This window comes from Python bivittatus, unplaced genomic scaffold (genome assembly GCF_059951505.1).
Source record: "Python bivittatus isolate LINGU-HERP-01145 unplaced genomic scaffold, Pbiv_v1 ctg000700_np1212, whole genome shotgun sequence".
Lineage (NCBI taxonomy): Eukaryota > Metazoa > Chordata > Lepidosauria > Squamata > Pythonidae > Python > Python bivittatus.
In genome coordinates this window covers 49,819,595-49,837,101 of record NW_028277098.1, presented here as the reverse complement: position 1 = coordinate 49,837,101, position 17,507 = coordinate 49,819,595, and the positions used below count along the sequence as shown (strand labels likewise).

The following is a 17,507-nucleotide window of genomic DNA, read 5'->3' as shown; positions in this document are numbered from 1 at the left end:
AGGGTTGGGGAACAGCTGCTGTGGTAGGACAGAAAAAGTGGTATGCACATAGCCAGCGCCCTCACTATCCTTCACAATGGTGAGGTCACTGGAAGTAGGATGCATGAGATGCCAACTTCCTCTGTGAAACTCTGATTGTATAAGTTAGTTATCAACAGAGGTGAATATGTGTAGCTCAGGGTTGAACTGTGGAGTCCTTGGGTTTCTCTGAGCTTGGTTCTTTTCTTGCAAACTGAAGATGTTACCTAGCCGGGTAATGAAACGTTTGCAAGAAAAGAACCAAGCTCAGAGAACTCCAAGGACTCCAGAGTTAGTTATCATCATTATTGTGATTATGTTAGCTACGTACTTTGAGTGTTTAGGGAAAATGCTTCATAATATCATGAATAATATCAGCAACAACCCTCCCTTTCTTTTTCCACCTTCGCAGTAGCTGGGTTTTCCCAAACTTTTTAGCCTTGTCAGCTAAGATCAAACAGTTGGGTTCATACTTAGCATGTGGTACAAATCCTATCAGTTTGGTTTCACTCTATTCAATATATTGAACAAACACCACAAAGCCAGCCAGTTTATGGAAGAGCATGACTGTGCTCTCATTAGCTGAGGGATCTTTTGAAAGAAAATACTAATATTTTAATGAATATTAAATAGGAATATTTAATGGGATGAATGGGCAATGTGAATAGTAGGGGCAGGGGGCAGATGTTATTTCTTTGCACAGCCCAAATATATCTATCCTATGAAAAAACAAAGCAGTGATGGCCAATCACATCTTTTCATCGGAATTATGAAAGGTCAGATAAGAATATAACTTATTTATTTAATCAGCTCTAGTCATCATACTCACTGCTTAACTAACTATATCTTTCTCATCATTATGGACCCATCATATGGCGGGGGGGGGGGACAGAATGATATAACAAAAAAGCAGATACTTACGGTAGATAAGCAGACCCTCCTTGTAGCTTGGCACCATCCCAGAAACAATCCAGTGGAGTCACAATAACACAGGGGAAGAGCTTCTCAATCATCTGAGAAAAAAACCCAGAAATAATCATAACATATAAACATAAATTCATGCATGCAGTTCTCCATATGTCCATGGGAGTTCTTTCCTCTATTTTGATCTGTTAACATTTTCTTCATTTCACTGCATACCTGACTACCTGTTCTGCAACTCTTGCCATACTATTACTAAAATCTAAAAACATATGTTGTTTCTTTTGGAATAGAAATTTGCTGTGGGAACCAAGGAGTACCATCTTATATACAAAGTCTACAATTTAAACAAATCCCTTACTCTGTAAGATATTGAAAGCCAAGTCCTAGCATTGGCTAGCCAAGGCATGGGAAGTCTTCACTCTAAGGACAGCATCCTGACTAATGTGACAGTAATTCGGTGACCCTGCACAAAGGGTCAAACAGTGCAATTTCTTACAATCCAAGCATAAGGAATATAAAACCCTTATTAGCAAAGATCAGGCACTGCTGAAAGCAAAGAAGGATAAAAGAAGTCTTTCTACTCCCCAGAATGTCTGGAATGGAGATAAAATTCATAGATAGCTGTTACCTCAAATAGAGATAAGTGAATGTTATCCGAATGAGTGGTTCAGTATATTAAAAACCCAGATCTCTGAATCCAGAAGGAAGACTTGAAAAGCTGCTCTTTTGTGATAGCATTTTTAAAAAAGATTCTACCCTATCCCCATAGTGACCTTAGTATTACCTCCAGCATCTACTCCATTCTCCAGAAAAACCAGTAACCCTCCAGGAAATTATTTATGCTATTTGACAAACAGAACTTCCCCATATGTTTCACCTCATTTCTATGGCTACTATACAATGTTGGGACAAACCTTTTTGGTCTGGCAGCTGCATACATGTATACTTCAGATCCATAGGGAGACATGTCTGTGCAACTGAAAATAGTTGGCCTTTAGAATGGATAAATGTGGTCATGGCTGTGTTGCTTGCAGAGTCCTAGTTAATCAATTTCTAGGTATATTTTAGGGTTTTTTTTAATTATTAAAAAGAACACCAATAAAAATAGCCATTTTGATGTTGGATGTTCTGGAAGCCTCAGATTGGGGCATGAGGGGCCACATGGGTCATCAGCTCTTGTTGTAGATGTATACATTCCCTTGGTTACTCACCCGTGCAATCATTCCATTCTCAATTATTGGGACACCTGATTTGTAGCAAATTTTGTTGAGATCCCATGATCTAAGAGAAAGAGCAAAGACAATGAGCATCAGGAAATCAGGAGTTCTGGTGGGAGAGATGTCTTAAGTAATACAAGATCTGTATGAAGATATTTAAAGGAGACCTCAATATTCCAAGATAATACACCTCTGAATGTCAGATCTTGGGTACAAGACCATGATTTTTTTGTCCTATTTATGATTACCCAGTAGCATGTGGTTAGTCAGTGACTACAACAGAATACTGAATTAACTATACCTTGGTTTAATCCAAGGACAGGCAATCTGCAGCCCAAGATTGCTTGTGATCCTATTACCATAGAAGATGCAGCTCAAAGAGCTACAGGAGGGCCCACCTACTTTTCTAGTTGCCATTAGCAGAGGGAAATCAGCAATTATTGCCATTGTCCAATTGATTTGCTGCTGGAGTAAAGGATGACAACAAGTATTCTGATTCTCCTGTTGATAAGTTAATTAGCAAATTAGCTAATCAGCAGGCAGTAAACAGTTGGAATCAGTGGACTGATGGAAAAAAGAGGAAAATCTCACTGCTTTCTTTTTCCTTGCAGTGAACCTGCTCAAGATCAGCAAGAGGAAATCAGCCATCTCCAGCAGAATTGCTGAGAGGAAAGGGATGGTGCTAGTGAGCACTACCTAAACAGTAAAACTGCTGATTTCCTGCAATGGAAAACCGGAGATCTGCAAGTACAGGTATGGGGGAGAAGGGCTTCTAATCCAATTCTAGGTGGATGAAAACTTAACCCAACAGAACAATTCTTATTATTACAGTAATACAGTTGCTCCATTTCAGACTTACTTTCCATATAGTAAGACTTGCACTTTGCTAGCAGCCAGAGCAGCTTCAAGATGCATTTCCAAGGCATCTGGAGTTAGGACGTTTTCTCCTTCCTGTTTGGGAGTTTGTATTAGCATCTGGGATGTGTAGAGAGACTCTTCACCTAGCTTTTCCCTTGTGTATCGCAGCTCTTGGCTGACACGACTGCCCTCTGGAGAAAGAAAAAAGAGAATGGAATCAATATACCTTTCACTTATCTCTACCCTCGTTAAATCAGTCTTTCACATTATCATCAGTCAAGATATTAAAACTGGGAATATGTTCATAACATCATATGCAGTTCAGTTAACATTTAACATACTACTAAATTAATTTTATTTGTTACAGATTTATGATGGATAGTTAAATAATGCATTTTTCTCGTGCTCAGATTTAAAATGCAGATTCAGCATTCTAATATATGTCATAGTAAAAGACTTGAGCCCTCCATAGAGGTTATATGCACCAATCTAGCATCAGTGTGCCACACCATTGTATTCCCACAGTGTCGTTGGATATCCTAGCTGCTTTTCCAATTCAGCTGCAGTGCTAGAATTTCAAGGGACCTGGGAGCAAGTGGTTTTCCCATTCATGGGATCACTAACCTCAGCCTGCTGAATTATCCAGTAGATTCCACAGGCAACCTTATCAGTGAAATCTAAATCCTTCTAGTCGGTTTCACAATATCTATAAAAAGTTATTTTGGTTGTTTTTCCCTATTTACATAAGCAGCATTTATCAACTGATTGTAATACTTCAAATCAGTTTATATCACTTTCACAATCTCCCTTAAAAAAAATTCCCACAGACAAGCAACATGTTCCCCCAAAATTGTTCCCACGTTGCACCTCTCAGTCTTTGGGCTCAAGCAAGCTGTCTCTTATCTCCCCAACCAAAAGGGTGTTCATTGTAACTTACAGCCATGGTTGCCACATCTGGGAAATGCTTCAGGTTGTAAAACTACAATGTCATGCCACCACCACAGCTTTTAATTGGAATTTATATGAAGAAAACATGACCTGATAGTCAGGCTGCTTTGGTCTAATGTCAACAGCACAGATTGTTTTTATTTTCCAAAACAGACAAACACATAGCATGTATTGAAAATAAGGAGAAAACAATTATTTTCCCCTTTTTGTACAGAATGGAAGGGTATTTTCATTAGTCCAGGAACTGCTATAGCTCAGGATGGAGTTACTGACTGACAGAAAACTGTTGCATTCGCCTGTTGGTCAGCTGGAAAGACTCATGGCGTTCCTTGCCTATTCTTAGCATTCTGAAGTCAGCAGGAGAAGTATAACTGCATGAATGACTTCAAAAATGCTTTGAGAATTTGGAGAGTAGAAGTGGTACCATTAAAAAGTGCTATAAATGGAGCTAGAGATAAAACAATGAGTTCTGCTAAATCTTGATCAATTCCCATTCTTTTTTGAAAGCAATAGGTGGGAAAGAATTAAATACACCAGCTCTGGGGCTGGATATTGCAAGAAGGGAGTCAGCTGGATCAAGTAGATCCAAAGCCAGTGTGATTCACTTCTGCCCGAAACAGGACCTTCTGTTGGCTATCATGACTGCAACATTTCATCTGCCAAAGAATAGCAGATACTTCCATTATGATGGAGTTGCCTCAGCAGTGCTTTTATCTGTGAAGACTCAATAACTCACAGTCCTAATTTCTCCAGCTATCCATATCAAGGGATTAGGATTACTTCTAACTGTGTAATTAATTAAAACAGACCAAAAGGCACAAATGGATGTGCATAATGCTAAATGGCACATAGCATTTCACATTTCTAAATTTGACAAGTGTAGTTTCAACAGCTATCAACTCCTTCCCTTTCAATTATTTTTCCACTAAAATTCACTTCCAAATTGATTTCCTGCATTGTGGAGGATCATCCTTCTAGAGAAAAGATGGGACAAAAGCATAATGCAAGGTAGAGATTTCTGTGGACTGGGTCTAGGAACGGTTAAACGGTTAAGAAGTGCCTGCCCCTTACAGGTCTTCCACGGCAGATTTCAGCTTTGGTGGGGTTTTTTTTTTTTTTTAAATAAAAGCATAGAAATATGGCGAGGCAAGTAAAAGGATCATCTTGACAGAGAGAGGGAAGATTGTTACCAAAGCAACAAAAAGAAAAACACTGCTTGAGTCCAAATTATGGGGAGATTACAAAAATGTCTCAGACAGACACCCCCCTAATTCACATGAATCTAAATGAGGGAGGAGGGGAAGTACAATCAGACTCACACAATTATGTTACTATAGACAACTATAAACATTGTTCAGGTACTCCAGGATTTACAGAAATGGTGTAAGAAATGTTATTAATGTGAGTTTTTATATTGTATATTGTATATTTTATATTGTAAAGTGAAACAGGATCGATTTGAAACACTGAAATACCTCTTTCTACCATACTGTAGAATACGTTAATGGTAACCTTCCTACAAAATGACTCTTCTCCTTCTTCTTGTCCATCAACTTCACATATCATTAACCTCTTGGATGTTCTGATGTCAAAGAGCCAAAAAGTTAGTATAGGGCAGCCCATTTCTGACCCCTGCCTAGCTCTCCAAAATGGTGCCATTCCAACATTTTATCTCTCTAAAAATGGACAACTTTTAATGGTGCATCTTTCCTCTCTCAAAATTAAGGATATATGTGAGAGCAGAAGGTAGCTGTAACCTTAAAACAACCCCCCTCCCTTTAAACTGTCTGAAATTGTGCTGCCAATCCCATTTTGCCACTAAATTTGAAGAGTGCAATTTTCTGTGGGGGCTGAGATTTTTTTAAAGATGAAAGTGGAAATGACTTGCCTCCAGAAACTTCCTGCTTCCTTTCCCATCCTTATTTCTCCTAAAAAATCCATCCCACACATTCCAGAAGGGTGATGGCATCACCTACAGTTTTCCAGCTGGTTAGGGCAATGAACTGTAGCCTCAGACTTGGGAAAGTTGCCCACCCTCCATTGCTCTCTCTAGTCAATCCTCTATTCATTTCCCTGGACCTTAAGTATTCTTGCAAATGTCTTCTTGAGATTTGTAGCTAGTGATTTCAGCTATGTGTCTTTGGGCAATTCATTCCACTTTGACTCTGCCTCCACTCATATCTAAATGGGGATCACTTACTGGGGAACAGAGCAATACTATTCCTGTTGCTACCATTAGTGACATTCATTGCTGGCCCTCTTCTAGATACTCCCATAGCAGTGCTGATGTCTCCAATGAAATAACACACATACAGTCAGGTACTTCATCTCAACCCAAACATGATGACTCAGTATAGAACCAACACTGCTCCTGTTACCCTACTACTAGGGTCAAGATTTGTAGCATTGCATTGCATCCTAGTGAAGCAGGGTGGGGCGAGTGATGTCTGTGCCAATTTGCCACAGAAACTCCTAACTATCACAGATGATTCTGGAACATATTTTGGAAGTGCAGTGAATTCAGATGAGGAATGCCTAAGTTTCTGGTCTTACTATCATCCTGCACAAACTGAGAGTGCACCTGGTACAGGTATGTATCCTCTGTGGCTGCACATTGGTTGTTATAGAAGATGAAGATGGGCGGGTAAAGCAGCCTTTCAGGACTGTTCAACTAACTCCTCCATCTTCTCATTAAGATGTATCTTCCTCATATTCTTCCCAGGATCCCCATTTTGAACATATTATTTTAAATTACTTCTTTTATATATTTATATAAATTTATCTTTATTTATTTCTTCACTTTGCTATAAAATCACTGTTACTTTAGGATACAAACAATTATATCACAACTGTAAACCCATTTTACTACCTTAAAGGGACTGACCACCAATTCATAGCACCTGCACAAAAATGACACAATTCCTATGCTTTTGGAGGGTGGTCCTACTGGTTAAACCAACCACAAACCCATTCACATCTACAAAAGAGGTATGTCTTTGACCAACTTGTAGCACATTTGTAAGAGCATAACTGCTATTCTCATTTTATGTAGACAAGCAGAGCTCAAGACACAGAATTCCCAAGACTGAATTCTGTTCCGAATCATATTCTCCCACTTTCATGTCTAATGCTCTCTTTTCTAGTCTATTAAAAAACATGCACCACACACATAATACACATAATTCAATTGCTAAAATACTACAAAAGCTGTTAACAGAATTTCACTGATAAAGCAATTTTCTAACTGAGGTCAGATTACTCAGAGAGATCAGTAACAAAGAAATGTTAAGCATCCACACTAGCTACAATTTTTAGGATTCATCAGTAGGTATGAAAACTACAGTGTAAAAACAAACATTACAATGCAAATATGCCTTGCAATACAGCTATGGCCATCACAAAAGTCTTAAATGTTGCACTAGAAAGTTCTTACTAGTAGTCAATAATTAATTTAGGTAAATTAAAATAAAGATAACCTAAATATCAATATCATTTACAGTGAAGAATTTTGACCACTCAAGTTTCATTATCAGGGCATTTATTCTTTGGGTCAGCTTCTTTAAACATTTTGTTTTTAGACTCAAAAACTGAAATTGAGGACATTAGCAAAAACTATAATCTGATAATTACTTTGGGGTAATGTTGCTCTTTTGGGTGGTTCTTTAACAAAGATTATGTATCTTGTGATAAGAATAGCTTGCTTCTTCATTTTTATGGCAATCTCATTGCTGAAACCAGTGGTTCTATGGTGTTTTATGATGAGCTACTATTTTGTGACTTTTCAGTACAAACTGTAATTATAATTCTAATATTTTGCATCATCTGAAAAAAAAAAAATTTAAGAAAAAGAACAAGATAGGCCTGCTTGCTTGCTTTCTCTTTCTTTCTTTCTCTCTTTCTCTCTCTCTCTCTCTTTCTTTTCACACTCTCCAAAGAAACGCCTGGGATGCCAGTGAGGGAGGAGGCCATGCCAAGGAACATAGGGAGGGGACAGACAAACTACATCCTTCTAAGCTGGAAGGGAAGCATCAGACTCAGAATCCAAACCATTCCAGGCTGTTTGGGAGGCAAAACACCAGGAGACATGCTCCGCTATGCTGATCTTGACTAGGCCACCCAGGAGAAAAACCACACATACAACCAGAATTTGAGGAAGGGTGGAGAACATGTTCAGTCCAAACTTTAAAGCCACAGGCAAAGATGGATCCCAAAATTTAAAAAGTCCATCTTATGATGGGCTTTAAGTATAGAGTCTCATTAACAACTGCCTGGCTATGGTTTTACGCTGTGCAATGGCCAGGGCAAAAATACGCATGGAGAGAGATCGGCATGTGCACAAAGCCCTCCCTTTGGCACAAAAACCTGGCTAAACTTTGCCCTTCTCATTATCTGCACTGCAGAAAAACTCCTGAACTGAACTAGCCTTGTTTTTGCTCTGTCTTAGGTGAGTAATGGTGGTTGAATAGACACTAGGGGCATTTCTTTATTTCTTTATTTATAACACCCTTTGTAGCAGAAAATACAGAACATCTGCAAGTGTTGTGAAAGGGAAAGAGAAGGGAGCTATTCTTATAATTAAGTTTAATTTGGAACAGGAGAATCTGAAGCTTCAAAGTGGATTGAGGAAGCCTCAAATTCCAACACCTTAATTAACCAGGGAGCAGCATGAAAAGACAAGGCAAACTGAGAGAAGCTGCCAAGTATGCTTATGTGGGGCACTCTTCTCTGACAGGAAGGGGGTTAAACTAGGAACTGACAGTCATTATACACCCCCTTCCCACATCTGCTCCTGTTCACCTCCCCTATACTGAGAGAACTGCTTTGTTTGATGCAAAATTGGGAGAGGAGGTGCTAGGATCCAATGAGGTAGCAACAGTGAGCATGTTAATGAGAAGCCCTATGCAAATTCTTTTTTATTCCAATTAACAAAGGAAGCCCTCTCCTTTTTCATGCAAAAGATCATCTTCCCTCATGATCAAATCCCAATTGTATTGCTGCTGAGTATTAGATTGGATTATCTCTCATTCCTCTTCCATACATTGCACATATACACACATTAGAGATACCACATCCCATTCCCACAACCTCCCCAAAATTTACAGTTCCCTCATACAACAGCAGCAGGAACACAAATATTATGCCACACAAACTGCCGACATCCCAGATCCCAACTGCGTAGTACATCCCACAGGTTTTGTGTCCAGATTTTACAGACCTAGTGCAAGAATCTGTTTTGAAACCTTGCTTGCTATCAATAAGGCTACAGAGCATTGTTAGATGCTACACAATTTTTTTTTCTTGCAAAGCCATGGCACGTCACACCCTATGATTCATTACATGGGACTATCATGTGGTCATTCATAGAAGCATCCTAACATATTCCAGGGCAACACAGTCAACCATCTTCCAGGCAAACTACACAAGCCTGTCTCTTAACCCAGCTGAGAAATGGACAGTTGTGTAACTGAGGAGCCGGTGAGATCAATTACCTGTTGTTGACAAAAAGCAGTGTTTCAGTTAACACCATCTCTCTCCTATCCCTCCCCTTGGATATAGCAAAACCGCTTCCCAGGCAGTAGAACGGACCTTCAGAATTATCCCTATAATTACAGGCTCTTGGATAAATTGCTGGACACCTCCTCCCACCTGGGTGGGCCACCCAAATGGGTTCCCCTAATGGGCTCTCCTATTTTGTTTCCAAATCACCTGGGAGTCCAAGTTAAATAGGACAGGGTTCTTCTAGTTACTGGTCTGCGTGGCTTGGAAAACTGAAGAGAAGAATAGCAAAGGAAAGGAATAGCCTTACAAACATTCCTTGCTATTGAGTAGTAAAACAAGGAGTCTTAGAGCGCGATATCAGATGAGGATAATTAGAAGAAGAGTCTTTGCTATTCTTTTACAAGCAGGCAAAGACATTCAGATAGACATCTGGCAATTAAACTGACTGCTTTGCTGAAGTTTGTTTTAACTAGGGCTGGTGTTATTTCCTTCTGACTGAATTGTTTTATTTTTCAGTTGTAATTTTGTTTATCTGTATTTTAATAGTGCTAAGCCTCCTTGAGCACATTTTTGGCATATAAATGCCATATATAAACAATGAAAACAATCAATTGGCAGCTCTTTTCCAAGGACAAATGTGGTATATTTCTGTGTAATATACCACATCTAGGCTCCAAAAATCCAGATGATAGCTACATGGCAGCAAAGAGACAAGAACATTTGCTGCCATATAATGGCTGTCTGGATTTTTACAGCCCAGTAGACCTAGTGTAATCTACAGTCATTTAGAACCATAGCATAGGCCAAAGATTTAAATCCTTCCCCTAACGCAGTCCTCATCTGGATTCCTTTCCACACCACCCACAAATGTTCATTAAGAAGAAAAGTCCACACAGCCTATTTTTTGAGCAGGTTAATTCTCAGAGCTCTCTTAGCTCCTGCTGCCTTTTCCTGTGCACAAGGAAGAATATCCAAAAAGCAGGCAGGAGGGACATGCACCATAACAACATACAGGACAGTGAGTTTCTGGGAAGAATGGTCTCCTGTAAGTCACTCTGGGTTCTGGTCTTTAGATGGCACAAAAGAACTGATGTTACACACTCAGGGACATGGAACACTTTTTATCGTTCCATGTTTGGGTTGTTGGGGAGCCTAGCAGTGGTGGGGGGGATGTTCTCATGCTACAAATATGTACCAACCAGAAAGATTATGTTTAGAATTTCCAAAAGACTGAAATTTTAATCTAGAAAAAAAAGCTACTACTAAAAAGGAGGATGGGATTGTTACATCTGATAAGCACTAATATGTGCCTGTGTTTCCTAGGCAACAGATTTGGAAGACAAGAAATATATTTTAATCTTTTCAGTTAATATTGTAATTTTAGCACTGAAAAATTGCTGTATTCTGTGAGAAAGGAAAATTTCAGCAACTCCTCCTCCAGTTTAAAGTGCAATGCTTTGTGGAATAAAAATGTTTACTAGAATCAAGGGAGGAAGAGCAGAAATTACTGTTATTGAATGGTAGACAATCATAAATTAAAATCAAATTTAACTTAAAAGCACTTTTAAGAAACATATACAAAACCTTTTCTGTCACCAAATTTTTTATTTAATACAAACAGGCAGAACATTTGGAGCAAATATTTCTAATATGACTTTCATTGCTTTCCCTATAAGCTATTTCTTAGACATAAAACTGGGCAAGATGCTAGTTTGTTTTTAACCAGAGAGTACAATTTCCTTGATTCTGAGACTAGTACTACATTATAGAGTGTAATGTTCTAGGATATGACCATTAAGCAACCGGTAGGCTAGACAAAAAAGGAGTCCATTGGAGTTGGGTGGCTATAATACATTTGAATAAACTTTGGTTTCTTGGTCTTTAATGAAGAAGGAACATTTTTAAACCTGAAGATCATTAAGTAGCTCTGGGTAGAGCACTTTCTTTCTCACTCATAATCCATTATATTATATTAATAATCCAGTAGATGTGTGTGATACCTACATACAACACATTGCAATTATTCTGCCAACTAAGGAAATTCTCTCATTGACAATATTACAGTTTTTACTAAGAAAACAAAGTATTTGTAACAACAAAACCACTTCACTAAGGAAGAAGGTCAGAATGTGAAAAAAATTAAACCAATGTACATATATTGTTCAACTGCTAGGTAGAGGGAAAAAAAACAAATTAACCACATTTTATACATTCTTTCTCATAGCAGGTGCTACCTACAGGAAATTTGCCCTTGTGGACTAAATTGGAGTTGATAAATTTGTCATCCACTAAAAATTGGAGGATGTTAGATCCAATCATTTTGATAAGAATGAAATTTCCCCTCTGGTTTGATTCTTATAATTATGCTAAAATAACAAAGCAAATGCAAACTTGAAAATGTCAAGATAGTTTTTTTTTAAGAGACTCTGAGTGTGGAAAGTGCTGAGTGACAGTATCTTCAGTTAAAACACATTCTGATGTCTACATATAGGCTAGCAGCCCTGGGTGTCTCAGAATCCACTGATCTCTTTCTTAAAAAGCATGTGGGTCCAAAGTACCTGAAATGTTTTTTTGTTAATGAGAATATGTAGAAATATTTTATACACGCAAAATCATTTTCAATAAGATTTGCATATCAGATATTAGAATTCCTTACTGCATTCCTCCCTGTACTCTTGAACTATTAATTTGGTGTATTCCAACCACTATTTATAAAAGACTAATACAAGCTTGTTCATTCAAATAACATGTTAAATAACATGTTAAATTTTTGGTGTTTTAAATAATTTAATTGCATAACATGGCATGAATATACATGCAGAACAGTTGAATTACTGTATTACTACCAATGTAGGCTTTTCCCCTTCTTTTATGTGTCTTCCTTTTTAACATTTTGTAAAAATATTTAAAATGCATATATTGTTCAGAAAGTCTCTGAATTTGGTTCCTGATACAAATCAATACAGAATCATCCCTAAATCTAGTAGAAAGCACTATCTGTTGGAATAAGAAATTGGGCAAATAGAAGGTTCAATATGTGGCCCAAATTGCTTTTTCGTTATGCAGAAGCACTAAACTGCCCTGGACAAAACTGCCTCTTTCAGCTGAGCTGAAAGCATTGTTGATCCCCAAGTGTGAAGTCTGTGATATGCTCAGCGCAGAAGACAGTCTTGTAATGACAGTTTGATCAATTGCATGGTCAGAAGCAAGAAGAACTTGTTACATTATAACTTCCAACAAATCATGGAAGAAAACAGGTTGACTTGGTTTACATTATGTAAAATCAGGACATACTCTAGAGGATGAAAAATGAAATATTTGCTGAAGGCAAACAGCAAACAGCATAACACCCCCAAGAAAGCCACCATTCTCACTTGCGCAAAGCATTCAAGAGCCTTCTCTGAGAGAACAGAGAATTCAGATAGAATCCTTATTTTGCACATCCAATTTCTTTGAGGTTAATAGGAGAGTGTTTTCCTCTAGACTCACAAAACCTTACAGAAAAATTAATTGGTATAATTAAATTTTAATTTTTCCATGATTTTTACAACCACTTAGCTTGATTGCAAAACAGAGGTGAAATATGGATAAATGCAAGCACTAGATAACCAGGAATACAGATCCACAGTGTACAATTCCCCTACCTTTATCTGCTCCCATTTTCCAGCTACTTCATTTCAGACCTAGGTGGCTGATTCCCAGACCAGGGTCACAAAACAATAGTAACAGTAGTTACTCAAGATTTGAGCTGCTTGCATTACAGTAAAAGAGGTAGAATGTCATAATTTTATATTGAAAAGCCTGACATTGCCACACAACATCTGAACATAATGTGTGTTAGACAACCATCTCATGATGGAACTATGTCCCTGTTGTGATGTTCATACATTCCTGGTGCCCAAAGAGTGGAATTCACTATTTATACAAAACTCCTGAGAGATTGGCATCTGAAGTCCAAATCTGTGGCAATTTACTTGATTCTGCTTTTCCTCCTGCACATATTTATATCCTGAAAATATACTGTCTACCTATTCAAAACACTTATTTGCCTTTCAAAAGTTTATGAGACACAGTTAAATACCAAAACTAGTATATCACATACAGCATATTGTACTCTGCAGTGCATACCCATAGTTTTCCAGTTCAGTGAATGATACTGATTTAAAGTAAAATAGTATTATATTAATATATAGCAATGTGGAAAATATGTTTCTTAACTGGGTCTTGTGGACATTCAGAGCTGTTTTGAGTCAATCGAATACATTCACATTTCTCCTTCCATAGTTCCATATTTTCAAAAGAATAAGCCCAAATACAGGCCTCAGTCTAAAAGTTGAAGGGTCTTACAGCTCTGTGCTCAAGTTCCAGCTGGGATCTTTCAGTTCACAGCATTTGCCAGAAGAAAGGCTTCAGTGATAAGATCCCAGCAGCTGAGTGAACTCATTTGAGCTGGGAGGAACAATTTTCAAAGCTAGCATGTCTGGAATAGATAGAAAGAAACAATCTGAATTGTTCTTGAAACGAGTTAGTGCTTGAACAGCAGCAGAATCTGAGCTGCTACCAACACACGTTTAAGGAAATTTGGCTGGGAAAAAAATAAAGATCTAGTTCACGTGTTGTACTAAGCCGTGGGTTACTTGAAGCCATGGTTTCTTGAATAAACCACAACTAGTTGGGCTCATGCATCTTAAGCCAAAAGCAAACAAATTACATTAGTGAAATGTGTGAATCGAATCACATTCAAAATAGGCAGATTTAAATGACAAAGTGAATTAAGAATGTGATAAAAAAAATGAACATATTCAGAGAATATTCAGCTTAAATTGACATTCCAAAATGCATGGGCTATTCTTCCAGATCTGGATAAGGCAACCTGTAGAAATAAAGAACAAAAGCTCTTTCTTGATCTGTCAGTGTCTTGTGCTCTTCTAGAAGTATAGTGTATTCTAGAACCATCTCTATGAACTGGGGAAGTGAAGGCACCTTATCACGATTCATTTTCTACAGAGTGGGCTATCTTCTGGGAGATGGGAGAAAGAAGTTGTGCTTTGGTATGCTTTATAGTATTCTAACTCCACTGCTGTTTAACACCTATATGAACCCAGTGAGAACAGTCATTTGAGGATTTGGAGATGTACTATGGAGAGTTGAATTTATGATGAAACCGAATTCTGATAAAATGGAATTCTTAGGTTGAGATGTTCTTGAGTTTGGGAGCTAGAAAATCTGCCTGCTTTAGATGAGACTGCACTCCCCTGAAGAAACAATTTTACAATCTGATGTCCTCCTTTATCTATCTTTGTCCGTAGAGTCTCAGGTGGCCTCAGTGACTAAGAAGTATCTTTTTCCAGCTTTGAGTGGTGCAGCAGGGACACCTGCTCCTCGACTGAAAGTCCTTAGCCATAATGACGGATAACCAATAGACTAGTTTGTTGCAATGTGCTCAACCTGGAACTGGTCCTATATCAGTTTAGAAGCTTCAGCTAATGCAATACACAGCAAGTAGGATGCTTAATAGAACATTAATGAACACATTGCTACTGGCTGGCTGTTGACTATCAAACTGTTCTAGGGTTTTGTTACTGAATTATAAGAGTCTGAATGTGTTAGAATAAGGTTATCTAAAAAAAGTTGCATTACATATAAGAGATATTCAAAATAAGAAGACTGCACTTATGAAGTCCCAGCTAGCACTTTGACAACTGATTAAGACTATGTAATTTAGAATTTCTTCATGGGATGTGGTGGAGGAGAACTGCCTTGCTCTGATCAACATCCTATGGCTGTGAATACACAACGTTTTTATCTATGGTTAATGCAACTGTTTACTCAACTGACTCTATAATCTGAGTTCACATGGTACACTGAACCTCTAACTGACCGTAAGAGCTAGGTTTAATTATGTTTGGCTAGCAGCACCTAGTTGACATTAGTTGATCTGAAAAGTTAAGGATAGTCAGACTTGCTTAGTACTCAGATGGGGGATCTCTGGGAATTCCAGGGTTGCTTGGCAAATCATTTCCATAACACTGTTAAGAAAACTATATATAAATATATCCATGCATGAGATTTTTTTGCCTAGACATTCTCCATGAATAGATGTGCCAGAAAAGTGGGAGAAACCAGCTGAATTTCTTAGGATCTGAGGTATTTTTCCAGTGAAAAGTCAGATTTTTCTCAAGGCAACTACAACTTTATTGAAAAACATAGCACTCCTAATACTGGCATCATTCCGTTTACAGAGCTTAAGACAGAAAGTGTACTAAAGAGAAAAGGATTTCTACTTCAAATTCTTAATTCTGCTAAAGCAATCCGGTCCAATTATGTTCAGTGTCAGAATAGGAAAGGCTGGCCCAATCATAACAAAATATTTGGGTTACCAAATGCCAGGTGCCTAAATTGCCTACTTTCTGTTAGATTGCCTATTCACATTATATTTGCTGCTCCTTTTGTCCAGAATTCAGAGCACTGATCACTACCACCACTAGTCCAAGTCCCTCTATTTAAAGGAGAATCTATCCAGATGATCCTTTCAGAAGATAATAATTTAGTGGAAAACAAAAACTTTCCGTGGCCGCCAAACCTTTCAGCATTCTAGCTATCGCAGCCATCAAACATTTGTAGAACACAGACCATAAACAGCCACAAAATTAAAGCACTTGTAAAGTGCTAAGTGGGATTAACTCAGGCATATCATATCTCCATACAGCCCAGAAGGGATCCTTATAATTTTACTGAAACAGTTTAGCTCTAGTTACATCTTCAGAAACAGTTACTTGATTTGAAAATATACCAGGGAACACATAGTCTCCCTGATTTCAAGGAAACTGGCAGCTGATGAGAGAGAGTCTCCAGAACCATTATGATCTTGGACTGCATCAGTTGCCATTCAACACATTATTTGCATTATGATAATGACTGAAGAGCAAGATTCATTCTAGATTTAAAGCAAGTAAATCAGACTCTTGTGTTTACATCTTTTTATGTAATGCCCCCAAAGCTTTAAAATGTATATTCACACTAAATTGCTTTGGAATCAATTCCAGTAAAAGGCAGCATATAATTTAAATAAAAGCACATTACAGATATTTTATTCTTAGTAATCAGCACTAAAAAATCTTGCCCTTTGATCTTACTACTTTGGCCCAAATGTCCACCAAGGAAGAGTGGGTTATTTACATATATTCTTATCTATATGAGTCTCCCATCAGAATATCCATTATTAGAATGTGTCAAGTGTGTCTTAATCACGGATTTTAGCAAGAAGCCAGAGAGTCACAGTGGATCCATGCAGAATAGTATCCTCACATTACTATGCTTTCAAATGCTACAGCTGACTCTTCAGCTGTCTACCCACCTGCTTGAGGTAGAGAATTTGCTTAGTCACAATTTGTATTCTATCACCTTACAAGCAAAGAAGAGTCAAATCTCACAAAGTCCAGAGGGAAGGAAGTTTACTACTGTTATGACAGTGTTACATCAAGCTTTGATCACCCCATATCAAATCAGAAATATTTTTAGGAGGACTGTCTAAATCTGTCAAGATCTGAATCTAAGAGAACATTTCAGTGACATAGATTAAAGCCATGGAAATCCAAAAATGGATCTGTTTACAGGTGAGCAGAAATGAAAACCTGTTTTTCAACAGAAAGGCAGATTTTAGCTGAGGATTTTCTAACTCAGCATTGACCTGTTTCTTGTATGCATAGTATCTCTATTGATCCTGGGCAAAGTGCTTTATAAATTACAGCATCAGGAAGTGCATGTGATTTTAATTATACTATGTAAGCTGCTGAAATATGAATGCCATGCTAAAGCTATAAATGGACAAAAATACTATGCTGAGTTAATGTATTACACTAAGACATGGTTTCTTTAGCTATACTGTAGGTGATTGAATGAACCACAATCAGCTGGGTTCATACAACATGCAAATCCATAACCATGGCTTACAAATACCAGCATACCAATTATGTCTTTGCATGTTGTGACTCTAGTCCACATGTAAAACCCTAATGTTTTATCCACAAGCAAATATTTTGA

The 17,507-nt window shown here is 37.9% G+C and overlaps 1 protein-coding gene across 1 annotated transcript in view; it reads right to left on the bottom strand.

Moving 5' to 3' along the window:
• PTCH2 (patched 2) overlaps positions 1–17,507 on the bottom strand; it is a 63,326-nt gene that overhangs the window by 30,701 nt on the left and 15,118 nt on the right. Inside the window, exons 3-5 of the mRNA XM_088153764.1 lie at positions 3,019–3,208; positions 2,154–2,223; positions 940–1,031 (exon numbers count right to left, since the gene is read on the bottom strand). Coding sequence (XP_088009890.1) covers positions 940–1,031; positions 2,154–2,223; positions 3,019–3,208 — 352 coding nt within the window. The remainder of the gene's footprint in view (positions 1–939; positions 1,032–2,153; positions 2,224–3,018; positions 3,209–17,507) is intronic.